At 51.6% G+C, this 25741-nt stretch overlaps 3 protein-coding genes and 1 long non-coding RNA gene across 21 annotated transcripts in view; 2 read left to right on the forward strand and 2 right to left on the reverse strand.

Annotated features, from left to right (window-relative positions):
* The window catches only part of MINK1 (misshapen like kinase 1), a 47741-nt gene extending 45929 nt beyond the window's left edge, over positions 1-1812 (reverse strand). For 13 of the 14 annotated variants that reach the window (XM_033423077.2, XM_033423082.2, XM_033423081.2 and 10 more), the window contains exon 1: positions 1490-1800. In XM_033423077.2, coding sequence (XP_033278968.1) covers positions 1490-1546 — 57 coding nt within the window. In that variant the 5' untranslated portion in view covers positions 1547-1800. Of the gene's footprint in view, positions 1-1489 lie in introns of all 14 variants that reach the window. The other variant, XR_004481890.2, reaches the window with a different exon arrangement.
* LOC125962102 (uncharacterized) lies at positions 687-6197 on the forward strand. Its single transcript, XR_007473512.1, has 3 exons — positions 687-897; positions 4455-4620; positions 5866-6197. It is a non-coding gene; the product is annotated as an uncharacterized LOC125962102 (long non-coding RNA).
* PLD2 (phospholipase D2) lies at positions 6065-18312 on the reverse strand. Of its 3 annotated transcripts, none has more exons than XM_033423093.2 (25): positions 18172-18312; positions 17393-17502; positions 17174-17304; positions 16927-17069; positions 16395-16500; positions 16237-16302; positions 16055-16113; positions 15815-15907; positions 15570-15722; positions 14814-14963; positions 11854-11937; positions 11633-11711; positions 10744-10854; positions 10393-10563; positions 9883-10009; positions 9590-9708; positions 9386-9499; positions 9141-9245; positions 8830-8918; positions 8610-8723; positions 8386-8435; positions 7988-8122; positions 7608-7761; positions 7110-7224; positions 6065-6858 (listed from the first exon to the last, which is right to left on the reverse strand). In XM_033423093.2, exons 2-25 carry the CDS (start codon positions 17499-17501, stop codon positions 6634-6636), a joined length of 2802 nt encoding a protein of 933 aa, XP_033278984.1. In that variant the 5' UTR covers position 17502; positions 18172-18312; the 3' UTR covers positions 6065-6633. The 3 variants fall into 3 exon arrangements, 2 of the variants coding, with proteins under 2 accessions (XP_033278984.1, XP_004267005.1); XM_004266957.3 differs by having other exon boundaries at positions 18052-18191; XR_004481891.2 differs by lacking the exons at positions 6065-6858; positions 18172-18312 and adding an exon at positions 18052-18094 and having other exon boundaries at positions 7608-7835.
* C19H17orf114 (chromosome 19 C17orf114 homolog) lies at positions 17512-24438 on the forward strand. 3 transcript variants are annotated; one of them, XR_004481893.2, is made up of 3 exons: positions 17515-18583; positions 18789-18882; positions 24141-24438. XR_004481893.2 is itself a non-coding variant. In XM_049702079.1 (2 exons), the coding sequence occupies exon 1, from the start codon at positions 17641-17643 to the stop codon at positions 18580-18582; it is 942 nt and encodes a 313-aa protein (XP_049558036.1). In that variant the 5' UTR covers positions 17512-17640; the 3' UTR covers position 18583; positions 24141-24438. The 3 variants fall into 3 exon arrangements, 2 of the variants coding, with proteins under 2 accessions (XP_049558036.1, XP_049558037.1); XM_049702079.1 differs by lacking the exon at positions 18789-18882 and having other exon boundaries at positions 17512-18583; XM_049702080.1 differs by lacking the exons at positions 17515-18583; positions 18789-18882 and adding an exon at positions 23271-23702.
* Positions 24439-25741: the final 1303 nt, after the last annotated feature.

A 25741-nucleotide genomic window follows, 5' to 3' on the forward strand; every position in this document is an offset into this window, starting at 1 on the left:
CCTGCTCGCCGCAACTAGAGAAAGCCCACCAATCTCCCTCCTAAAGCCTTCAGACCCTCTTGCCACCAACACACACACACACACACACACACACACACACAGAGTGAGAGAGAGAGAGAGAGAAATCAATGTTCCATCTCCCTCAGCAACTTATCATCTTATCTCCAGCAAGTCAGGTCTCCTAGCCCAACACTGCACCAACCAAATTATGACCTGAATGGCAAGAAAAACTGTGTCACCTAGAGAAACCCAATTAACGACATGACTCTGCTCTCTTAATTCGCCTCTCCCCTCCAGTCATATCCGGGGCACCTGTGTGGCTGACCGCCTTTTCCCACTACTGGCCATGTTCCCTGGCTAACTCAAAAGCCAGAAGACGATTTCAACAGGGGCCTCCAGAGCAGCTAACCCAGAGATGGGAAATCTTGCTCTCCCCAGCACCTTGGCCTGTTGAGAAAGCCGGAAGCACACAGGACAAAAACACCCCCTGGGGGACAGGCGGGAGTCTTCACCTTGAAACCACTCAGTTGCCCCTTAAGCCAGGGCTCCCTGCTGAAGAAACACATATAAATGCTGCTGAAAGCCCCCAAATGAGGGCATGCAAGAGCCCCAGGAGGGAAAACGAATATTTCGAAGAAATTTCTGCTGCAGTTGTTTCCTCTGATCCCTTTTCTAATGAACCCCTCCCTGGAGAAATCTCCATCGCCTCCCCCTCCCTCCAGAAAAACCAAGAATACCCAGGCTTTTCCAAACCACATGCTGCATGTGTTTGTGTGTGTACAGACATATAAACATCCTCTTCCCAGCCCAGGCCAGAGTTTCTGAAGACAAGAAACGCGTCCCCTCCTCCCCCAGTGCACTTGTCTTTCCTCCCAGCCCCACGCTGCTGCAGAGTTGGTAATGTAATATGCGGGGACCCTGAGACCGGAAATGCCTGGTTCTGGACTGCTGCACTTGAAACGCCAAGGCACGGGGAGAGCTGAGCAGGGGATGAGGGCGGCGGTAGGAGGTGTGCGGCGGAGAGGGGAGGCTGAAGTGCCTGCCGACCGGGAAGAGATGCAATTCAGGGCTGGGCGAGGAGGAGAAAGGGTGATGAGGGGGAGGCTGGCAAGGCAGTGGCAAAGTCAAAATTCGAGGAGCCGAAAAAGAGGAGGGGGAGGAAGAAGAGCTAAGTAGGAGCAAGGGGGGAAAGAGGCCTCAAAGCATGTCAGGGGCCAGGGAGGGGCATCACGGTAAAGATTCTGCAAGCTCAGGAGAACCAGAGGGTGACCCTCAAACACCTGGGAGGAAGGGGATCCGGAACCTGAGTAAAGGTAGAGGAGGAGGGAAGAATGGGGGCGGGGCACCCCAGGGCGGGGACCGAACTGGCTCCCAGAATCTGCAGCGCGTGGAGAGCGTAGGGGAGCGGAGGGCGGAGGCCTGGCAGCAGCGGGCGCCCGGAAGGGGGCGGGGGTCGCCGCGGGGCGAGGCTGGGGGGCAGCGCGCTCACCCGCAGGGCGGACAGGTCGATGTCGTCCAGGCTGCGGGCGGGGGCTGGGTCGCCCATGGCCTCCGCCGGGAACGGGGCCCCGGGGCCGCTCACGCTCCGGCTCGGTTATTCCGCTGCCGCCGTCGCCGCTTCTCCCCCATCGGGGGATCCCGGGGGCGGACTCCACCGCGCCTCCCGCGGAGAACCGGGAGGGGGAAGGCCGGCGGGAAGACCGACCCACCGACTGACAGGCGATATCGCCCCAGAGCCTGCAACCCGAGCCTCCCCACTCTCCCGCGCAGGCGCAGAATGGCCGAGCACCGGGGAGGGTGGAAGAGGGAACGTGACGCGAGCGCGCCGGGTTCCCCCTCCCCCTCGACGCCGACACCTGCGCGCAGGCGCAGGAGAGAGAGCGAAAGGCGCGCGCGAGGACTGAGCGACCGCGCGAGCCTAGCGTGAAAGAAGTGGGCGGTGGCCGGGGCCGCCGGGGAGCGCGCCCACCAGCTGGTGCGCGTGCGCACACGCGTTTCGTTCCCTCCCCGTATTTTTTGCCCTTTCTCTCCCCCGTTTCCTTCTGAGCTCTCCTTTGACGCCTTTCCTTCCCTTTCCCTCCTCTTTCGTGTGCCCAGCTGCCAATCAAGCCACCCACCGCTCTATTTGCGGGGGGAGGGGGGCGGGACCCAACACCCTCTATTACTAGGGGGGTTGTTATGGTAACTCCCCACGCGAGGGCTGGGTGGCCTCTAGATAGGATGGGCTGTCCACCCACCTAATTGCCATGGCAACAGTGGAGCCGCTGAGGGAGGGGCCTCTTCGTGAGAACTTGGCTGGAGAAACCACCTGGGGGATGGGGAGTGGAGAAGAGGACTGGCTGCCTCAGGAATGCCCCTGACCCCCTTCCCCGGCTGCAGTGGGGAGGGTTGAGAAGGGGATCTCAGATCTCAGGATAGGGAATCCTACCGCAGACCTTTGTCTCTGCACCTCTTGTTCTGTACATAGGAACTGTTTCAACAATTATTCATTGACTGATCCCTGGAGCTGTGCGAGGGGGAGGGGGTGGCAAAGGGAGGTGGAAGGGAGGAGAAGGGATCTATGTCCAGCCCCTTCAAATCTTGCTTGGGTCACCTCAGGTCTAGTCATGTTGGCGTAGCACCCCCAGCCATTAGCCTCACTGGAGGCTGGGTAATGCTATATAAAGAACAAGGAGTCATGTTCTGCCACTGACATGCTGTGTGACCTTGAACAAGTTGCTTTGCTTCTCTGGGCCTTTCTTTCATTGTGAATTTGAAAGAAAGAGAAGGCCGTTTGATCTTTGAGATCACTTCCAGCAATGATGGTATCTCCAAAAGACCCCACTGTCAGCCTTAATGTAAACATCACTTAGAAGAGTTTGAATGAAAAGTCCTTGGAAAGAGGCAGACATCCTCCTTTCTGGACCCTTTCTCCTTTGCACATTCCGATGCACATCCAGTCTTGCTCCTCTCCCGCCCCCCCCCACGCCCAGTTTACCTTGCTGTTGTCCTTGTCCAAGCTATAATCATCACCTACCTCCAATACTCTTATTAGCCTCCTACTTGGTCTTCTTGACTGACCTCCTTAGGTCAATTCTCTATACTCAGAGTGCATGATTTTTCTAAAACTCAAATCTGATGTCACTCTTCTGTTTAAGATCCTTCACTAGCTCCCCACTGTCTTTGGAGCCTCAAGTGTGGCAACCATGATCCTTCAAGATTCTGCCTGCTTCTCCTGCCCTGTTTTTCAGTACTCCACCGTTCAACCTCACATGTTCTAGCCATATGGAAATCCTCTACACGCAGTTCCCAGAACTCAAAAGACCCTCCTCAACCATTTCTTCTCCCCCAGAATATTCTGAGCATGCCCATTCTCACTGACTTTTGCTTTGTCCTTCATGTCTAAATCACCTCCTCCATGAAGACTTCCTTGACCCCCTGAGACTGAGTTTGGCTCTTCTGTTTTAGCTACCTGGCTTCAACCCATAGTAACATTTAACATTGAATTGTAAATGTTGAATCTCCTTAAAGGCAAGAATTATGTCAGCCTTGTTCAACACAGGGCCTGGCCCCCACTAGAGGTTCAGTAACATGCAAGTGAATGAAGGCCTCTGTGTCTGGGTAGGCACTGTGAAATATAGTAACTCCAGGACAAGAGCATGGGATAGTAGGAAAAAACACAGTGCTTTGTGCAAATCATTAATCTCTCACGTTCAATTCTATCATCTGTAAAACAGAGATAATAACAGGAAGGTTAGGATAAAATAAAATTAGGTATGTGAAGCACTTGGTATATTCAAGGTCCTCAGTAAATTTACCAATGCCTGACTCAGGCAGTGTTTAATAAAGACATACTGAATCAAAGAATGAGCAAATTAAGATCACAGAGGTAGGACAGATGGCCACCCAAACCTCAAGAGGCAGTCTAACCTGGGGGGGTGGGGAGGATAGAGAAACAAGATTGGCCCTGTGCTGATACTTATTGAAGCTGGAGTATTGATGTGTGGGTACCTGAGGTTTCATCAGTCTATTCTCTACTTTTATGTATATATGAAATTGTCCATAATAACTTTAAAAGAGACAATATGGTAGAGGAAGCCCTGGATCAGGCATCAAGAAAAGTTAAACTATTAAAAATAAGACAAATTTTAGGGCTTCCCTGGTGGCGCAGTGGTTGGGAATCCGCCTGCCAGTTCAGGGGACACGGGTTCCTGCGCTCTGGGGCCCGTGCTCCGCAACGGGAGAGGCCGCCGCGATGGGAAACCTGCGCACCGCAGCTGGAGGAGGCCCACGCACAGCGGGGAAGACCCAATGCAGCCAAAAATAAATAAATAGATAAAAATAAGACAAATTTTGGATCCCTGGGGGTTGGACATTTTGCACAGACCCAATCACCCTCAGGGCCTCCCACCCACCTTGGGAGGCTGGATTCATTCTCTTCACCCTGGGTCTAGAGGCAACTCTTCTGATTGCAGGCCCACTGCTTTTTTTCCCCACACTGTGTGGGCCTCCATTCAAGAAACTCCAGGACCAATGAGTGGGGAGCAGATAGACCAGCAGACAGTATGAAGCAGAAGCCCACCTCCCCCTGGCCCAGCCCTGGGGCAGCTGCTGCCTCCACTCCACTCGGCAGTTAATGAGGTAATGGTCCCCTAGGGAAAGAGGCCCGGAGTGCTGACAACGAGGCTAATTAGCAGAATGCCAATTAGTACCTGGGGACTGGCTCTACATGTGAGGGGGAATTTTTTGTGTGGAAGTGGCTTCTTCAGAGGAACGGGGGGCTGGACTCAAAGGAGAGGATGGGAGCAAGGCCACAGTATCCCCTCTCTGCACGCCATCATCCACAAGCACACCCCTCCTCCAGGAAGTCCTCCTAAACTGCTCACTCTATTCCCCTCTGTTTCTTCCTGCTCCTGTGGTCAATTCGGAGATTGGAGAGTGAGGCTGGGGGAACAAAGGGCAAGATCCAGGACTGCACTAAACTTTTTTCTAATTGCAAAATATTTCAGATATACAAAAAATATGGAAAAAAATATATAAAGTTCATATCCCACCACCCAGCTTGAGAAATAAAAGTCACCAATTCACTCAAAGAGCTCTCTCTGTATACCCCTGTTATCTTATCCTTTTCTCCCCACCTGCCGTGGGAGGTAACCCTCCTCAGTCCAGTGTGAACTACATTCTCTTGTAGACTACACCATCTATTTTCTCTCTTCCCTCTGGAGCAATAGAACTCTGTGCAATGTGCCAACCAATAGAACTCTGTGCAATGACGGAAATGGTCTGTACCTGCACCGTCCAATATGCTAGACACGAGTGGCTCCTGAGCACTTGAAACATGGCCGCTGCGAGTGAGGAACTAAATTTTTACCTATTTCTAATTGTAATTAATTTAAATGTAAATAGCCAAATGTGGCTGGTGGCTACTGTACTGGACACTGAAGCTCCAGGACATACGTGCCTGTCCCACGAGGGTGGGGACTTTGTTGTACTCACTGCTGTGAGTTTAGAATGGTGTCTGGCAAAGAGCAGGTACTCAATAAATATCCAAGTCAATGACTGAATCTTTACAGCAAGCCAGCTATTAAGTATTATTCCCATTTCCCAGTTGGGATCACCGAGGCCCAGAGAAGTGATGTGACTTGAGAAGGTCACCAAGGTAGTAAGTGACAAGTCCAGGATTTGGGCCCAGTTCTTCCTGACCTCAAGCCTTATACCCTTATCCACTCCCAGGGGCTTCGCTAAGCCTCTCCCCTTGCAGTCACTTGAGGAACAAGAGGCAGCCCCTCTGGGCCCTTCTTTGGGTGCCTCCCTCACCTGAAGCTGCACCATCAGCTCCATTGTCCTCCAGGAGTCCTGGTTTGACCCCGCCCTTCTTTTACCCAGGCATCCCTGTGTGAACACCTGGTCTTCCCAGCACCTACTGACGGAGCTCCCGAAGCCACAGACGAGCGGAGCGGAGCTGAAGTCACAGAAAGAAGAAACCAGTGGTGTGGAGAGAGGATGAAGGGGCCTGTGCTGCTGTGTGTAGGCCTAGGGGGGCAGCTGAGACAAGCACTCAGTTCAGCCCAGGAAGAGGCAAGGACCTTTTCTAGGCTTTTATTTATGAAACGCTTATTGAACTGATACAGAGTTAGTGCCTGTCATCAGCTGGTGGGGGGGGTTAGTGTGCATCCCCCCACCCCCCAGTCCCCTCCCCACCATGGGCACTGAAGCCGGAGCGGCTGCATCCTTCCCTCCACCTTGGCAGTAATGAACCGGGAAAGGCCCTGGGGCAGGGAGGGCGTTCAAGGGCAGGAAGACGAAGGGAGAGATGGGAAGGCCTAGGGCAGAATCTGGTCCTCCTGGAATAGGAGGCTGGCCCCAGGCATCCTGGCAGGTGTTTTGCTTCTCCCTTGTAGCAGTGGTTTGAACTGGGCAGCGAGGAGGATGAACTTCTCTGGACCCTCTCCTGCCTCCCCAGCCCGGGCTTGAGAGTGTCCCCTTTGGCTACTTCTCAAGAAAGGGTCCTCTGTGACTTCTCTAGTTCCCTCCGGGGATGCCTGCCTCCCCCAGGTCTCAAAGGCACTGCCCTCGGTGCTCAGGGTGAGGGGGCAGGGAGCCAGATGAGGTAGAGCCCAGCGGCTGGTGACCTCTCCCGGGCTGGAGCCACAGCTATGTCCACACTTCTAAGGGTATCACGCCCTCCTTGCTCCCCAGGGGGGGCAGCAAAGACTCATCCTCCAGGAACTTGAGGGGGAAGTGGACCAGGTGGCCCTGGACCTGGGTGAGTTCAGACCGGGCCAAGGGAGGGCTGACCGTGGCCAGCGGCTCCACGGCCACATACTCCCGGAGTGCCCGCAGGGAGCAAATGGCGTTGGACGGCAGGCAGCGGAAGATCTGTGGGCGAGAGGCATGGAAGCCAATAAGGCTTGGGGAGACTGCCCAAGAGTCCAAGCCCAACTAGGCTAGACGCCCTCATGCCCACCATATCCCTCTACACTGACCCTGAGCCACTGAATCCCATGATGTCCCCAGACCCTCATCCTCTTATGAGGATGGCTGTGCGGGGGCTCCTCTCTATCCCACCCTAGACAGGATAATCCATGAACTTCCCCCTGCCAGCACCCCTGCCCACCCCCCTTGCCCACCTGCTCATAGATATTGGCATTGCTTTCAGCTGTATCTTGCCACGACTGGAAGAAGTCATCACAGACAGGGTCTCGGAGATCCAGGTCCGGCCGGGCATCTGCCCCGAGAATCACGCTGCGGGAGAAAGGGGTCCCAGCAGGGCCAGATTAAGATCCTTTGAAAGCCTGAATACCAGAAAATTATAATGTGCCTACCCAGGTATTTCAAAATAGAAGCAATGTTAAACAGTACAATAAGCGTAAACGAGTCCAACAGAGCTTTAATTTGTCTCTACTTTGGCGACTGCTTTAATGCTTTAAAAGATACACCAAATTACTTTTGAAATATTTGGTTCTCATTTTTTCGGTATCCCTGCTTTGCCGGTACCTTAAACTGGATGAGTCTGCCTCTTGGGAAATCCAGTACTACCTCTAAGCAATCCTCACACTTGCTCAAAAGGCAGACCCTCCCCCTTTCCACCTCTCCCACTACGCTGTAGCACCCCACCCCGGCTCTACCTGAAGCAGTGTTTCCGCAAACTCAAGGCAAACCTGCCCGCCTCATATTCCACACCATTCATGAGGGATGCCTCCATCTCCGTGTCCTCGATCAGCACAGCCAGCTCACTGTCCCGCTTCCCCAGTAAACTCCGGTCATTGATGTTTGCGGAGCCTGGTGGGTGGTGCGGGACACACTGCGTCCTCCTGAGCCCAGGAGACCCCCATCACCTCTACCCAAGAACCAGCCTGGGGGCAACACGCCTTCTTTGGCCTCCATCCCCAGTTGGGCCTCAGCTGCAATCTCCACCACCCACCTCCATCCCGTTGCCCCTGGCTGGGCCCTGCTCCACTTCTCCCCACCCTCCTCTCGTTGCCGGGGGCCGAGATCCAGCACTGACCAATGATGACCGTCCGGTCATCTGCAATGAGCATCTTGCTGTGGATGTAGATGAGTTCTGAGACCGGGTGCCTACCCAGCTCTCCGTGTGTGCGAAGCCCACAGATGGAAATATAGTCCCGCCACGCTGTCCCCACTGTGAGTAAGAGATGGGGGGAAGGGGAGTGAGGAGAGGTACTCTCCATGTGCAGACAGAGCCCTGTCCCATCTACCTCCTCACTTCAGAAGCCCTGGTCTATATACTTCTCTCTGCAGTGTAAGGCCACCTGTGGGCTCAGGCAGTAGCCCCAGAAGCATGCAGGAGTGATAGCCTCCTTCCCTCCATCCCTGGGGCTCCAGTCCCTCAGTTGCCCCCTCCCCGGGGGTCCAGGGCTTGAACCCCCAGCTCCCAGCACTCACTGGCTGCTTTGAGGCGATGTAGAATTGAATATTCCCCACGACACAGCGTCCTGAGGGAAGAGAATGGGTGAGGGAAGTGGAGACTGGGGAGGAGATGGGGGATGTCAGGAGAGAGGTGGACCTCAAAAGTCTAGCAAGAAGGGATCAGGACGGAGTCAGGATGGAGGCATAGGTAGGATGGGGCCATGGAGAGGTAGAGTCTGGCTGAGGGGGGCGGGGGTCACCTGTAAGTGAAGTGCAGAATGGCCTGGATGGAGTTACCACCACCTGTGGAGATGTCGCCCTCGAACCCCGGGAGCAGGGGCAAAAGCATGTAGACTCGGAAGCACTGCCCCTGTCTGGGGAGGGGTGGAGTCAGAGGTGTGACCTCTCCCCCAAGCCCCACCCATCCAGTTGGGCTTAAACCACGCCCACAATCTTCACACTCTGGCTGGTCTATCTTACTTGTGGGCCTTCAGGATTCTGTCCACAATCTCATCGCCCACCTTGTTCAGCACCGTCCGCCCATCTGAGCAGCTAATGAAGAATTGATTCTGGGGCAGGGACCAATGAGAGACATCAGCAGTCTGGCCCCAGCCCCTGCCCTCAGCTCCCCGCTGCCGTCCCCAGCCCCAGGCTCCAGGCCCTGGCCCCAGGCTTCTGCATTTCTCCAGGCCCAGTTATGCCAGTACTCAACGATTGATGCCACTGACATCCTAAGTCTCTCCCCTGGGATGTCCCCTCCGTTCTCTGCCCCACCCTCATCCCGGTCAGACCTCAATGTAGAGGAAGTGCTGGCTCTCCCTGATGGTGTGCAGGTAGGCATTGAGGATGGAGTTCTCCAAGGTCCCCGCTGACCAGCGGTCCACTGACCGCAAGACCTGGGGGGGACGGCGAATATGATGTGGCTCCTGAGCCCGGGAGAGGAGGGGTCTGGCGGGGGCTCTCAGGTCAGGGAGAGTGGGCCGGGGCATTGGGCTGAAGGGAGGGAGGCGAGGGCAGGCTGAAGACGGAGCCTCACCTGCACGGTGGCGCACTGCACTCCTGGGAGCATGAAAGGGAGCTGGTTTGCGGTGCTGATGGACTTGGGCAGCAGGTAGGGGTACCTGGGTATCTTGTACTTGGCCTTGGTGGTCTGAGGAAGAGGGATGGCAGAGTCAGAGGGAGGTGACGAGCTGCCCCAGGCTCCCTCCCGCCCTCCAGCCTCACAGGAGGGATCGAGCACCTTGGTGAAATTCCAGCGCTGGATGAAATGCCGGGCAAGGTCCCTGGCGGGTGAGCCATGGACCACCACCCCGACGTCCCGCCATGGCATCCGGGGTGTGGTCTCCCTGTCAATGAAATCTGGGGGTCCCAGGAGAGTCAGGGGAGAGGTCAGGGATGGTCTCTTGGGGACACTTGGGGCAGAGAGGAGGAGGGTGCATTACCCTTGACCCAGTTCATCCCATCCTCAGTCCCAGCCCTGCCTTCTACCCCTGCTCCCCACTCTCACGGGCTTTGGAGGAAGGGGACCCCTACCCTCAAAAGGCCGATCCAGCTGGACCCAGTCCTTAGTGATAAGATTGCTGTAGTCCTTGCCCAGCCAGAAGAGTTGGTTGTGAGAGAGGTCTGGTGTAGCTGGAGGGTCTGAGCATGAGGTGGGAGGCTGTAGGGGGAACACACCCAAGCCAGGGGCAAGGAGAGGTCATGGGGCTGTACAGAGCCAGGCCAAAGAGAAGAAAGGAGCACTGGGAGACTGGGAGACAGAGAGACACACAGAGTAAGAATGAAGCAGAGAGAGTTTGATTCCCCGGTCCTCCCCTTCAGATGCATTTGAAATCCCTAGAGGAATGGGGGGAGGGGTGGGTAACGGACATGGGGAGGGGACCGGGTCATAGTATATTCAAAGCAGGTTCTTGGGGTCCCAGAAAGGCCAAGGAACCCAGAGTGTGGGCTTGAAATGACTGGAGGGGAAGGCTGGAGCCGGGAAGGGGTGTGGATTTAGGTTAGCTGAGTTTGGGGGAGCTCAGGAAGGCCTTGGGGGGTTACCTGGGGGGCAGCTGACTCAGAGGAGTCCCGAAGGTCAGTCAGTCTGTAGTGCAGGTCATCCCAGCGGCCATAGGCGAGGTCCAGCCCCCCCAAGAAGGCCACTACTTGGTCCACCACCAGGAGCTTCTCATGATGGGCCCACAGAGTCACCTGGTCTGGGTGGCGCATCACCTGGAGCAGGTATGGGGGAGTTCAGGAGAGTGAGCTTAGGTGGGAGAAGAAAGAGGAGGCGTTGGGGGAGAGCATGGAAAGACGGAAGGATGAGATGTTCAAGAAAAGGGAGGGTTGAGGGGATGGGAAAGTGTGGTGAGGAGGGCTGCAGGGAAGGGGTCTCTGAGGCCTGAGAGTCACCTTTATGTTGGGATGCAGTAGCATTAGAACCTTCTTGCTATAGCCACTGTTGATGGCCAAGGCCAGCTCCACTTCCTTAAACAGCAGTACGGACACCCGGACACCCTCCTCCTGTGGTCAGTGAGGGAATCAGATCCTAATGCCTCTCTCGGAAGGACCCCTTCCCACCCTCCCAAACCCTTCCCCATGCTCAGGGTTCCTGTATATTCCTCCTCCCTGTGTGGAGATCCTCAAAGCTCTGCCACTTACACCCTGCTTTGATGCTTACAGCAAACCCAGATTGAATATCATCTATCTGCTCACCCATCCACACATCTACCCACCTAGCCAGCATTATCTATCCACCCATTTTCCCCAAAATTTACTCATCCCCTTATCTACCATCTATCATTCACCCATCTACCTACCCACTCTCCTACTGATCCACCTTCCCAACCTCATGTCCTTCTATCTATCTCCCTTTCCATCATCTACCCATCCATTCGCCCACCCACTCTCCATCACCCACATATCTTTCCTCCCACCCATCAACATCTATGGAGGCTCCCAACATAGCAGACACTATGCCTTGTATTGGAACTAGTGATATTAATCAGCCCAGGGAGAGAGACAGACATGTCCACCCTGCAGTAACACAACAGAGTGTAATGGATACTGGGAGGAAAGTCTATACCAGGTAGAGGAAGGGCAAGCACAGGGAGGTGTCAGTTCTCCTTAGGGAAGGGGAGGCAGCGATGTTTGCCAGACACTGAGCCAGGATGGGCATATTTCCTCCTCCTCAAGTTTCAGATTCCCTGCCTTCCCCCATGCTACAGTCCCTTCTAACCAATCTCCACCCACAGGCCACCCCGCCACCATGCTTCCCCTCCGGCCCAACCACTCTCCTCACCGCCTTCTTCTTGAGCATAATGTCCAGTCTCCAGTCATCTGAATGGGCCGGACGCTTCAGGTAAATCTCAGGACTCAACCTGGGATTCAGGGCAGCGGGTAAGGGCAAGCTAAGCTCCCGACAACAGTCACTCCTCCCCTTCCACTCCTTTTCTGACCCATAAGCTGATGTGTTGCAGGCCCTATCCTACCGCTTCCTGCTCAGGCTTTTTCCCCACTTACCACCAGTCTGTGATGAAAATCTCCTCTTGAGCTCGCAGGATGGCATCAGCTGCAGCAGCAAAGTAACCTGCCCCATTCACAAACCTGGGGGGAGGCCAAGCCAAGGAGGTCAGGGGAGTCAGAAGCCAGAAAGCTCTGGAGAGTGAAGACCGGAGGATAGTCATGGGTCAGAGGTGACAGCAGTGTCAAAGACCAAGAGAGATCAGAGAGGTCAGACAGTAGCAGATATATCAAAGTGGGATAAATTTGCCAGTACAAGCTAAATAAAATTACAAACTACAAAAGACACAACAAACCAAAGAAAATGACTAAAGATTGGGAAGATTAATACATCACATATAAAGAGTTCCAACATATCAATAACAAAAAGACATACAGGGGGCTTCCCTGGTGGCACAGTGGTTGAGGGTCGGCCTGCCGATGCAGGGGACACGGGTTCGTGCCCTGGTCTGGGAGGAGCCCACATGCCGCGGAGTGGCTGGGCCTGTGGGCCATGGCCGCTGAGCCTGTGCGTCCGGAGCCTGTGCTCCACAGCAGGAGAGGCCACAACAGTGAGAGGCTCGCGTACCACAAAAAAAAAAAAAAAAAAAGACATATAGGCCAACTGAACAAAGAAAAGTGCTTTCACTGCGGAGGGCACCGGTTTGGCCCCTGGTTGGGGAACAGGGTCCCACAAGCCACACGGCACAGCCAAAAAAAAAAAAAAAAGAGAACTGATAGTTCACAGGGGGAAAATGGCCAATCATAGATGAAAAGATGTTCAACTTCATCACTAAACAAGGAAATTGATATTAAAATGAATAACACTTTTTAAATTCACTAGATTGGCAAAAAAATAAAATTGCAGGTTACATTCAATATTAGCATATGGGGAAGTGAGTATTCTCATAGTTTGTGAGAATATACATTGGTTTTATAGCTTTTTTAGAGGACAGTTTGGTATTACCTATCAGAATATTAAATCCACATACCCCCGATACCATTAAATGCACTTCGTAATTCTATATCTAGGAAGACATCCTATTAAGTGCTTAACCAAAGATTACGTTCATTGTAGTATCGTTTATAAGACTGAAAGTGGGAAATAATGTAAATGCCTAATCTCTGATACGTGTTAAGTGAAAAAAATAAAACAGAGAGTGCATGATCTCATTTACATTAAAACAAAAAGTAACATATATGCTAAGCACATGAAAATATGCAGGAAAAGATCTGGGAGGATAAATATCAAACTATCACCAGGATTACTTCTGGGGAGAAAAATGGGATTTGGGGCAGGGGGTGTAGAGAAGAACTAAGGGCCAGGGGGTAAAGGCTTGTGCAGTGAACTTTAATTTTTTTACTTAATGTGTTTCCGTATTGTTAGACTTTTAATAACTAACAGTCCTGTTTGATGGTGAAGAGCAGGGTCTTGACCCATACTAGCTGGATTTGAATCCTGGTTCCACTGTTTACAAGGTGTGTGACATTGACAAGTTACTTAACTTCTCCTTGCCTCAGTTTTCTCACCTGTAAAGTGGATATAACAACTGTACCTGCTTCACGGGGCTGTTGTAAGTTCATAAACATAAAACACTCAGAATGGTTTCTGGCACACACTAAGTGCTACATAAGTATTAGCTATGATCAGTTCTTATGTTAAAAAATAAATCTCAGGCTTCCCTGGTGGCGCAGTGGCTGGGAATCCTCCTGCCTATTCGGGGGACACGGGTTCGAGCCCTGGTCCGGGAAGATCCCACATGCCGCAGAGCAACTAAGCCCATGCGCCACAACTACGGAGCCTGTGCTCTAGAGCCCGCGAGCCACAACTACTGAGCCTGTGTGCCACAACTACTGAAGCCTGTGCGCCTAGAGTCCGTGCTCCGCAACAACAGAAGCCACCGCAATGAGAAGCCTGCGCACTGCAACGAAGAGTAGCCCCTGCTTGCTGCGACTAGAGAAAGTGCTAGCCAGCAACGAAGACCCAACACAGCCAAAAATAAATAAAATAAATAAATTTTTAAAATAAATAAATTAATTAATAAATCTCTATCCCACCCCTCTAGGTCGTCACAAAGCATTGAGCTGATCTCCCTGTAGGGAAGGTGGGAGGGAGGCTCAACAGGGAGGGGATATGGGGTTATATGTATACATATAGCTGATTCACTTTGTTGTACAGCAGAAACTAACACAACATTGTAAAGCAATTATACTCCAATTAAAAAAATCTCAACACCACCTCCAAGAAAAATTCTTGCCATGACTCCTCTCTGCCTATGATAAAGGTTAACACCCTCAGCTTAGTGGGAGAGGCACTGATCAGACCCTGCGACCCCCAGACTCTTTACTGACCACTGCTCCTCACGCTGCAACAATGGTCAGTCTTTGTGGTTCCCAAACACGCTGGGCTATTTCTAGCTTCTCTGCACGGACTGCCCTTCTCCATTTTCTTTATCTTGCTAAGGTTAACCTCAGGGTTACTGCCTTCTAGAAGCCAGTCCTGACATCCTATGCTGGGGCAGATGCCCCTCCTCTGTGCTTGGTACCCTATACCTACCACCAGCGTGGCAAACTCCCATTGTTGTGGGACTGAATCACCTACTGAGTCTTATCCCTGCCACTGGACCTGGCACATAGTGGGTGCTCAGAAAATGTTTATTAAATGGACGAATAAATCAGAGACATTTTAGATCACTGAGAACAGAGAGGGTCAGTGTGGTGAAAGGAGGTTAAAAAGGTCACAGGAGGTCGGAGAGGTCGGGGTCAGAGATTACCCAGTTTGGGGTTCAGAAAGATCAGAGGGGAATCAGAGGGATCAGCATGATTAAACAGGTCAGGGGGTCAGGGAAATTTGAGAAGTCAAAGGGGGAGGTTATTGAGGTCAGAAGGGGTCAGAGGAGATAAAGAAGATCAAGGACTCAGAGAAACCAAGGAGGTTGGAAAGGCCGCTGACGATTTCAGAAAGGATGTCAGTGTCTCACCACCGGGCCAGGGTCCCAGGCCGAGGTGGAGCATAGCTTTCGTGCCGGTGCAGCTGTACAAAGTCTCTGCCCGGGCCATGGGCCAGCTCAGTGATCTCCTGGGCCCACCACCGTGCCTGCCGGTAGCTGCTGCACTTGAGAATCAAGGACCTGGACGGGAACAATGGGTGGACCACAATCCTCACCCTCCACACCTCTGGCCTGGCCCAGAAACCTCCCCTTTAGCTATCACCTCTTTCCTACCTCTTCCCTTAGTCCCTACTTGACTTCACAGGGACAGGGAGTGTATCTGCCTTATTCACAGTTGGGTCCTTGGCGCTTGGTATCGTGCCAGCCACTTAAGTTTGTTTTTTTGGGGGTTTTTTTTGGCCATGCTGCACTGCATGTGGGATCTTAGTTCCATGACCAGGGATCAAACCTGCTCCCCTTGCAGTGGAAGCATGGCATCTTAACCACTGGACCACCAGGGAAGTCCCTTAAGTTTGTTGAATGAATAAATGGATGAATGCAGTGCCCTATCTTTTGCACCAAAAGTCCTTCCCCCAGGCTTATACTCAACTCTCTTTCTCTGCGCCCAGCCTCTAAGAGCAGCCCCAAGCATCTGACTAGAACAGTTCTCTGGTTCCAAATCATGGCCGGCTCCAGGGAGGTGGGAACGCCTTCCTTTCTTCCATGGTCTCTTCCACTTAACTCCCCTTAGGGCCCCAGGCTGGCTCTTCACTCACCAGGTGTCTGTCCACACCAGGGAGGCCTTACCTGTGGGAGGTGTCGATCCGGACCCCGTATCGTGCCTCTGTGCTCCTTTTCCCCACCTGTACCTCGAAGCCAGGATCGAAGAGCTGAACAAATGTGATGGTGCCGGTCTCGAGGCACATGTACAGCAGGAAGGAGTCCTTTACCACCAGCCACCTGGAGTGGAAGGGCTCTGACCATTCCTCCATGCCCCTGGCATCTCCTTCCTCACCCCCACCCACTGCCCAGCGGCTCTGCTCAGGCCTCACCGCTTGGACCAACGATAACAAACTTGGTCTCGGCCACAGCAGGTGAGGCCAGGAACATGGTGGCCACCTGAGCGCTTCCGGATCACCCCCTCCCTGTGGGGAAAACCAGGAAGAGATGTTGGATGAGGCTGGATGAGGGATCCAGACCTCCAGCCCGCTGTGCACTGCTCTTTCCCTATTCTCAGCCAGGGAGAGATCCAGATGTTGGCAGATGGCGGGTGAGGGGTGTCAGACACTCACAGTCCTTTGGATCCAAGGTCTGGGATAAAGGACAGCTGACTGACTTCCAGAAACTCTGTCTGCAGAGGAAGAAAAAGGCCCAGAGGAGAGACTCTTATTTTCAGCCCCTCAGACTCTACCGACCCTGGTCCTCTGCCCCCTGCTCCATCTCAAGAGACCTGGCACCAGCCTCTTGACCTTACCATGGCATGGTAGTTGCGGTAGAAAGACATGGTCAGGAGGCGGTTGAGGTAATCCTCCAGGTATTTCTGAAGTAGGGATGGGAAAAAGGGAGAGACAGATGGGACCAGAACCATTTGCACCCAAACACCTTCCCAGAGGACCTGGTGTCCGGTCCCACCTGTTTGCTGGATGCATGTCTGGCGGAGCCCTCAGGACCTGCCCGGGATAGAGAGGGCATCTGTCTGTTGTTTGCCTCTTGGGCTGGAGAAGAAGCAACGGCAAAGCTGTGGAAGTGATGGGGGAGGGTCAATAGGAGGATGGGAGGATGGGTGCCTAGGTTCCTGAAGCACTGGAGGTGGGGTCTTGGAGGAAGCGAGGGGCTGGCAGAAGGAATGCCCCTTACCCTGAGGATGGAGACAGAAAAAGGTGGGAGGCTGCCAAGGGTACTTTGGGCATCCAGCCCTGCTGAGATACTGGCCCAGAACCATGGACAGGGAGAGCTGAGCAGGGAAGGTTTCCTGGTAACCGGGGTCAGAGGAGCAGGCCCAGTGGCCAGAGTTGGGGGAGGAAAGCAGCTGGGGGAGGAAAGGCTGTGGTCTGGGGATGAGACAGACGGAAAGCAGCAATGGGGGCTGGGGCAGTGACATCCCATGCTGCCCCGCGGTGAGGGGGCACCTGCCCTTCACAGGAGGCAGTCTTGTCCCCCTCACCGAGCCAGAGGGAGCAGACTCATCAAGACTTTGTGTCTCAGGAGGTCCCGATGCAATTCCTGGAAATGACGGAACTTCTTCTTGGTTGTCCAAGTAAAGTCACCGTGAGTCAAGCGGACAGAATACAGAGTGCAGGTGCCCACCTGGGGGAGTGAGGAACTGACTGAATGGATGTTCCCTGGTTGGGTGGCAGCCCCACTCTGGCCAGCCCTCCCCTTAGCCCCCTCCCTAGTGCCAGCCCAGCCACCTTGGATCCACTGGTGTATCTTTCAGTGCCCACCACCTGGGCTATGACGGGAACCCCAGGGGCAAACACCAAGGGGTGAATTTTCAAAGGCTGGAGGTCGTAGATGGCCAGAAAGGGGTGCATCCGGTCAGCTGACAGGAGAGAAAGTGGAAGAATGTGGACTCCAGGAGGTCTCAGCCCCTTCCTCCTCCTCTCCCTGAGGGCGTCCTCCCTGTGTACCTGAGTCCTCTCCCTCCTTCAGAGTGTCCACCTCATCGGGCTCCATCTGTAACTGTCTGGAGTCCAGGTCACCCCCAGAGGGGAAGAGGCTCTCGGAGGTCGCCGCCATCCTAGGAATATGGGGAGGCCTCAGGAAGGTGACCTGCTTTGCAGAACCCTGCCCGCCATCGCACCCCACGGTCTTCCATCTCCCACAGGTCCCCCGCTACCCCCCACCTGGCTCCCGCTGACTCCCCGTCTCTCTGATTATGGCTCATCGGTCTGCAACGTCCTGCCAACCCGCCTCTAATCTCCATCCCCTATCTCGATCCTTCCTGCATCCAGAATGCCTGAGTCCCGCCTCCCGTCCCGTAACCAGGGTGCCGAGGAACACCCGGCCAGGCCCGGATGGCCCCGAAGTGGGGCAGAGCAGAAGCCAGGGGAGGGGCCCCGGGGGTTGCCAGGGGTCCCGAGCCACCGGGGCTCCAGCCAGGCCAAGCCAGCTGGAAGAAGGGGTCCAGGCGGGAATGAGGAAGTTATGCGTTCCCCGCCCGGGAGGGAAACCCCGAAATCTGAGCATGAGGCTGAGTCAGGAGGACCCGCAGCCCAAGCTCATTCCCGTCCCCGCCCGATTTCCTGGGCCCGGCACCTCCGCGGCGTCCCCTCCCCGGCCCCCTCACCCGGGCAGCCGAGCCGGAGGCAGCGCAGCAGAGTCAGAGCCGGAGCCCACAACCCAGAGGGCCAGGGCGGGGCGGGCGCTCAGGGCCTGCCCTTGGGGGCGGGACGGCCCCCGGCCTCACCTCCTCCGGATTCTCGTCGGTCCTGTCCCGCCCCCGCCGCCCTCGGCCTGTCCTTGCAGTCCTGCGTGCGGCCTGGGCGCTGGGGCCGCCCTCGGCTCTGCGGGACGGCGCTACCCTCCCCGTGCATCGGTGCGGCGCCGTCTGCCGGGCTGTCAGTCTGTCCCGCGCCGTCGGTCCGTGCAGGCCCGCTCCTCCCTGTGGGCCCTCGGCCCTGCGCACCCTCCTCCGCTCGGGCGCCGGCCCCCCCGGGGCCTCTCCGGCCACCGATCCCGCCAGGGCCCCTGGCGGGACGCGCCTCCGCGGCAGGGACCTGGCTGTGTCCCCTTCCCGGGCCGGCTGAGAACCGCATTGGCATTTGTAGATGGAAGGAATGACGGAAGGCCCGAGGGCTGGTGGCCACAAATTCATTAACGTACGCAAGCTTGCATTCTTTCATTCATTCACTACTTTCTGCGTACTTGCTCCGCGCCAGACTCTGAGCATACAGTAGTGAACAAAACTATCACGGGACTTGCTCTTCTGAAACTAACAGTCTAAGGGGAAACAGGAAAAATTTCAGGTTCTAATAGACAAAATATTTCATTTTTTTTTAAAGTAGATTTCTTTATCTCTTCTAGATGGAAGAGTGGGCTGATGGATATTTCTTCACGGACATTTGGGTTGTTTCTAGTTTTTGCCTGCTGCGAATAAAGCTCCTATAAACATTCCTGGGTAAGTCTTTGTGTAGCAATATGTTTTCGTTTCTCTTGGGTAAATAGCTAGGAGTGGAGTTGCTCCATCGTTTTAACTTTTTAAGAAACTAGCCAAACTTGTTTGATCTCTAATTGCACACATTTATATAGAGGCAGGGTGAAGAAAGTGACAAATAAAGGCTATTTTAAAATGGTCATTAAAAAGCACTTTTTAAACAATAGATCTTCATTGGAGTATAATTGCTTCACAATACTGTTAGTTTCTGTTGCACAACAAAGTGAATCAGCCACATGCATACACATGTCCCCATATCCCCTCCCTCTTGAGCCTCCCTCCCATCTTCCCTATCCCACCCCTCTAGGTCATGGCAAAGCACTGAGCCGATCTCCCTGTGCTCTGCTGCTTCCCACCAGCCAACTATTTTACATTCGGTAGTGTATATATGTCGATTCTACTCTCATTTCGCCCCAGCTTCACCCTCCCACCCCAAGTCCTCAAGTCCATTCTCTATGTCTACCTCTTTATTCCTGCCCTGCAACTAGGTTCATCAGTGCCATTTTTTTTTTTTTAAGATTCCATATATATGCATTAGCATATGGTATTTGTTTTTCTCTTTCTGACTTACTTCACTCTGTATGACAGACGCTAGGTCCATCCACCTCACTACAAATAACTCAATTTCTTTCCTTTTTTGGCTGAGTAATATTCCATTGTATATATGTGCCACATCTTCTTTATCCATTCATCTGTCAGTGGACATTTAGGTTGGTTCCATGCCCTGGCTATTGTAAATAGTGCTGCAATGAACATTGTGGTACATGTCTCTTTTTGAATTACGTTTTTCTCAGGGTATATGCCCAGTAGTGGGATTGCTGGGTCATATAGTAGTTCTAGTTTTAGTTTTTTAAGGAACCTCCATACTGTTTTCCATAGTGGTTGTATCAATTTACATTCCCACCAACAGTGCAGGAAGGTTTCCTTTTCACCACACCCTTTGCAGCATTTATTGTTTCTAGATTTTTTGATAATGACCGTTCTGACCGGTGTGAGGTGATACCTCATTGTAGTTTTGATTTACATTTCTCTAATAATTAGTGATGTTGAGCATCTTTTCATGTGCCTCTTGGCCACCTGTATGTCTTCTTTGGTGAAATGTCTATTTAGGTCTTCCGCCCATTTTTTAACTGGATTATTTGTTTTTTTGATATTGAGTCACATGAGCTGTTTGTATATTTTGGAGTTTAATCCTTTGTCTGTTGTTTCATTTGCAAATATTTTCTCCCATTCTGAGGGTCGTCTTTTTGTCTTGTTTATGGTTTCCTTTGCCGTGCAAAAGCTTTGAAGTTGAATTAAGTCCCATTTGTTTATTTTTGTTTTATTTCCCTTACTCTAGGAGGTGGGTCAAAAAAGATCTTGCTGTGGTTTATGTCAAAGAGGGTTTTTCCTATGTTTTCCTCTAAGAGTTTTATAGTGTCTGGTCTTACATTTAAGTCTTTAATCCATTTGCAGTTTATTTTTGTGTATGGTGTTAGGTAGTGTTCTAATTTCATTCTTTTACATGTAGCTGTCCAGTTTTCCCAGAACCACTTATTGAAGAGGCTGTCTTTTGTCCATTGTACGTTCTTGCCTCCTTTGTCATAAATTAGGTGCCCATATGTGTGTAGGTTTATCTCTGGGTACTCTATCCTGTATCATTGGTCTATATTTCTGTTTTTGTGCCAGTACCATACTGTCTTGATTACTGTAGCTTTGTGGTATAGTTTGAAGTCAGGGAGCCTGATTCCTCCAACTCTGAAAAAGCACTTTTTAAATAGGTGAAATATTTTAAGATAGGGGGTAAAAGGAACTGCCAAACTGTTTTCCAAAATGGTTGTTGTGTTTTATATTTCCAAAATCTATGTATGATAATTCCATTTGTTCTGCAGCATGGCCAACGTTTGATATTGTCTATCTTTTTAGTGTTAGCCATGCTAATAAGTGTAAAATAGTACATCATCATAGTTTTATTTGCATTTCTCTGATGACTAATGATGTTGACCATGTTTCATGTGCTTATTGACCATTTTTATATCTCTTTTTAAGTGTTCAATTCTTTCACTAATTTTTTAAAAAACCATGTTATTTGTCTTATTATTGATTTGTAAGAGTTCTTTATATATTTTGGATACAAATCCTTCATCAGATATATGTATTGCAAATATTTGCACCCAGAACGTGCCTTGTTTTTTTAAAATAATGGTGCCTTTTGGGAATTCCCTGTTGGTCCAGTAGGACTTGGCTCTTTCAATGCTGGGGCCCAGCCACTCAGCGTGGCCAAAATAAATAAATAAATAAAATGACGGTGCCTTTTGAAAAGCAGAGGTTTTTTATTTTGATTAATTTGTGGCCTGTAGACTATTACTCAGCAATAAAAATGAATAAAGTGTAAAATGGTACAGCCACCTCGGAAACAGTTTCAAAATGTTAAGTGTAGAGTTACCATGTGGCCCAGCAATTCCACTCCTAAGTATATGCCAAAAAGAACTGAAAATGTATGCCCTCACAAAAACTTGTACACGAATGTCCACAGTAGTATTATTCAAATAGCGAAAAAGTAGACACAAACCAAAATGTCCATCAAGTAATGAATAGATAAACAAAATGTGGTGTATCCCTACCATGGAATATTATTCAGCCATAAAAAGGAATGATGTACTGATACATGCTACAACAGGGATGGACCTTGAAACATTATGCTAAGCGAAAGAAACCAGACACAAAGGACCACATATTATATGATTCCATTGCTATGAAATGTCCAGAATAAGTAAATCCAAAGAGACCATAGCTGGGACAGTAGCTGGGGAGAAGGACAGGGGAGTGACTGCTAATGGGTACAGGGTTTCTCTTGAGGGTGATGAGAAGGTTATAACATTAGTTGTGATGGTTGCACACCTCTGTGACTATAGTAAAAAACCACTGAATTGTAGACTTTAAAGGGTGAATTTTATGGTGCATGAATTATTTCTCAATAAAGTTGTGATTACAAAAAATACAAACTGTTAATACATACAACACGGGTGAATTTCAAAACCATTATGCTGAAAGAAGCGTACACAAAAGAGTAGTACTATATGATTCATTAATATAAAGTTCTGGAACAGAAAAACCAATCTATAGTGATGGAAATCAGATCAGTAGTTGCCTGTGGCAGGGAGTGGGGAAAAAGAGGGAGAGTAAAGGCCACACAGGGAACTTGGTGATGGAGATGTCCTATATCTTGATTCGGGTGGTGATTACATGGGTGTATGCACTTGTCAAAACTCATAGAACTGTACACTAAGATGTGTGCATTAAATTGTATGTAAATTTTTACTTCCATAAAGTTAATTTAAAAAACAGATTTTCCAATATAAAATAAAAATTAAATTTAAAAAGAAATAAAATAAAATAACAGATTTCAGTCAGGCAGCATAGTCAGCAGTGCTTTCCAACCTTTCCCACATCATGATACCCTTAGGGAATGATAATATAGCTCTTGGAGGGCATTTAGGGTCCTTGGTTAGCATACTGTGGACCCGAGGCGCCCAGCCCGGGCTCTGGCTGCCTTAAACCTGGCTGAGGGCAATACCTGTCAGGAACATGCTTGGGAAGCTCAGTGTGGCAGTTAACAGAGTGGACTCTGGGGTCAGACTGAAGAGGGTGAGGGAAAGTACTGCTCTTCTGATAACTGCCTGTGTGACCTTGGGCAAGCTACCTAATCTCCCAGTGCCTCTGATTCCTCATCTCTGAGATCAGCATAATAATAACACTTACTTTAAAAGATCATTGACGTTAAAAAGAAAAAGGGACTTCCCTGGTGGTCGAGTGGTTCAGACTCCCAATGCAGGGGGCATGGATTCAGTCCCTGGTCCGGGAACTAATACCCCACATGCTGCACGGCGTGGCCACACACACACACACACACACACAAAAATCATTGACACGATCAAGTGAGATAACGTAAAAGTCCCTAGAATCTACCTGGCACAGCATAATTAATCAATTACAACTATTTTCATAAAAGGGGTCGACAGCTACTGGACCATTTGAGAACATAACATTTCCCTAACTAGTAAAGTTTCTTGTTCTAAAAAAATAAACTATTCTTTAAATTTTTTACATCTTGGGCATTCTAAATACAAATGAATCTCATTCTAAAATATAAATGAGGGACTTCCCTGGTGGTCCAGTGGCTAAGACTCTGCGCTCCCAATGCAGAGGGCCCGGGTTCAAACCCTGGTCAGAGAACTAGATCCCACAGGTCGCAACTAAAAGATCCCGCACGCGGAAACAAAGATCCCACATGGCGCAACTAAGACCCGGCACAGCCAAATAAATAAATATTAACAAAAAATAAAATAAAATACAAATGAATCCCCAGCAGGGTCCAGCCTGGCACCCTTGTCGTCTGGCATTGCTACGATGAATTTTCACTGCGTCTGTCTGTGCCGGCACTTGTGTGTCTGTCTCTACCATGCCTCCCCTCCTAGTCTCCTCCTGCTTCTCCGTGGGGATCAGAGACGACCCCAAAATTAAGGGGGTACAAAAGGATAGGCGTTTGAGTGGGGGATCCCCCACCCCTTCCCTCCTCCCTCTTCTCCCCCTTCCATCTCCTGGCGCCTGTAATCACCAGGCGGTCTGAGGCTAAGTGGTAGTTTTGCCCACAGTGGAGGGGCTTGGAAACCACACCCCTCCTAGGGCGCTCCTGGCCATTGTCTGCATCCCAGTCTCGTCCATTATTGAGATGGATCTGAAGGGGGCATGGTGTTTCCCATGGTGTGGGTGCCGGAGACAGCGGGGGACTGAAAGAGGAGCAGGTACGGGGGAGACAGAGGAAAAGGTGGGCTGCCAGGCAGACAGACAAACTGCACTGGGGAGAAAGGTAAATGCTCAAATCAGGGAAGGGAAAAGGATAATCTGCCCCCTGGGCGGGAGGTGGATTTATCACTTCGCCAAAGGATTGGCTAAACACTTTGCAGGGCCCAGTGTGAAATGGAGAAGTGGGACCCCCTTATTAAAAAAATTATTAAGAATTTCAAGACAGTGACAGCAGAGCATTACACCAAGCATGGGGGCCCTTCTGAGTGTGGCCCCGTGTCCAGTGCATAGGTCACGGGCCAGGGAAGACAGCCCTGCTGCCAACGTCCCCTCTCCTCTCCCTGCTGATGCTAGCGACACTCACCCCCTAGGTTCCCTGGCCTCTTTCCTCCTCCTGACACACAACTCCTTTCTTCCCCCTCCAATCTCCCTTTTAGGCCTGGATCCAGCTGTCCCCCCAGATCCAGATCCCAGCCCAGCTGTAGCCTCCATCGTGGCTGAGGGAGGGTCCCTTGGGTCTGGCGCCTACTTCAGCAGGAAAGCCCGTCTCTCCTTCCGCCACCAGCTGCATGACATAGCATCGGCCAACGACTCCACCATTTGAAGGGGACAACCAAGGGCTGAACTTCCAGGAGGCCTTGGCAACCTTCCTTCCCCCGCCTTCTCAGTCATCCCAGTGTCCAGCTCCCTCAGATCCCTCATGACCTTCTTATTAAATACACTGAGAATTGCCAAGTGCTGTGTGTATGTGCATGTTTTGGAGAGGAGATGGGGACGACACCAGGGCTGTTATGGGGCTGAGGTGGGAAGTGCAGCATGAGGTGGGAGTGAGGACGCAGGATTGGGGAACAGGAGGCAGCTGATCTCATGCGGCGCCCAGGTGTGCCTAGCAGGAAGTAGGTTTGCTGAAATCAAGCTTCAGAGTTGAGTGTGGTGAGAGCAGTTTGGAGCGGGTGCGGGGTAGGCAGGACAGCAGATGGGGCTAGGGAGCGTATTCGTTCAATGACTATCAAATGTCCACTCCCTGCCAGGCATTGAAAATATATCAGTGAATCAAGCACAAGGAATTCTCTCTTCTCACTGAATCTGCTTTCTGGTAGGGGAGGCAGACAATAAATAAATAAGCATGGTAATAGGAGACAGCGGTAAGTACTGCTACGAAGAAAATTAAACAGGTAATGTGAGAGCAGGGTGGAGGAGGGTGGTGTTTCTTAAAATTCAAGTGGCCAGGAAAGGCCTTTCTGTTGAGGGATGGAGAGTTCTCAGGATTTTGGAGTACAAGGGAAAGAGGAATCAAAGATGCCTTGAGACAGGGAGGACCGGGAGAACAGGTTTTGCAGAAAATCAAAAGTTCCGCATTGGTTCTTTTGAGATACACATTTGGGGTGAGAGATCCTTCTTCACTTAATTCAGGACCTCACCAACTCCTTAGGAAGCCTCCTCTGTACCCCCCGAAATCCTCCAGGGTAGGATTATATTCTAGAACCAGGTTTTCAAATGTGGAAACACAGTTCCCTTATCCATAGACTGGAGAAATGTAGATTACGGCAAGACTGTCGGTCACTGTCAATGAGCACTTGGCTGGAGTGGGGACCGTCTTGCAGGGGCCAAAGCCAGCTCTCAGTTTCTCATCCGTGGGGCTGAAAGGTAACTTCCCATCACCTCCCCATGGGAATGGTGGCTTCTGGAGCCAACCCACAGCACTCCCAGTGGCCGCCCTCTCCCACTCAAGGTCAAACTTAAACTCCATGTGCACCAAGGTCCAACTTCCTCCCAAAAGCCAAAGAAGTCACACTGCTGCTTCTGACAAGATGAGGTGACAGAGGTGACTGTGAAGAGAGGGGACTGTGAACCTGGGTCGGACATGTGGAGTCCTTCTGACTTTAGGGCCAGTAGCCTCCCAGGAGGCAGGAGGCAGGCTGAGGGGAGGTGACTCCAGTCTCTCTCAGAATTCTGAGTTCCCCCTTAGGCTTAAACAGGGAGGGGAGTGGGTCATTTGCTGGGAGCCCCTACACCAACCACACTAGTGTCACAGAGA

This window comes from Orcinus orca, chromosome 19 (genome assembly GCF_937001465.1).
Source record: "Orcinus orca chromosome 19, mOrcOrc1.1, whole genome shotgun sequence".
In the NCBI taxonomy this organism is placed as follows: domain Eukaryota; kingdom Metazoa; phylum Chordata; class Mammalia; order Artiodactyla; family Delphinidae; genus Orcinus; species Orcinus orca.

Bases quoted from the DNA above. Each gene is read 5' to 3' on its own strand.
- PLD2 (XM_033423093.2), bottom strand. From the start codon at position 17,501: ATGGCGGCGACCTCCGAGAGCCTCTTCCCCTCTGGGGGTGACCTGGAC. The intron at 16,501-16,926 runs GTGAGGGGGACA...TCACTTCCACAG, and splicing joins AGTCTGCTCCCTCTGGCTCG to CTTTGCCGTTGCTTCTTCTC. The intron at 16,114-16,236 runs GTAAGGTCAAGA...CTTCCTCTGCAG, and splicing joins ACCGCAACTACCATGCCATG to ACAGAGTTTCTGGAAGTCAG.
- C19H17orf114 (XM_049702079.1), top strand. From the start codon at position 17,641: ATGGCTCATCGGTCTGCAACGTCCTGCCAACCCGCCTCTAATCTCCAT.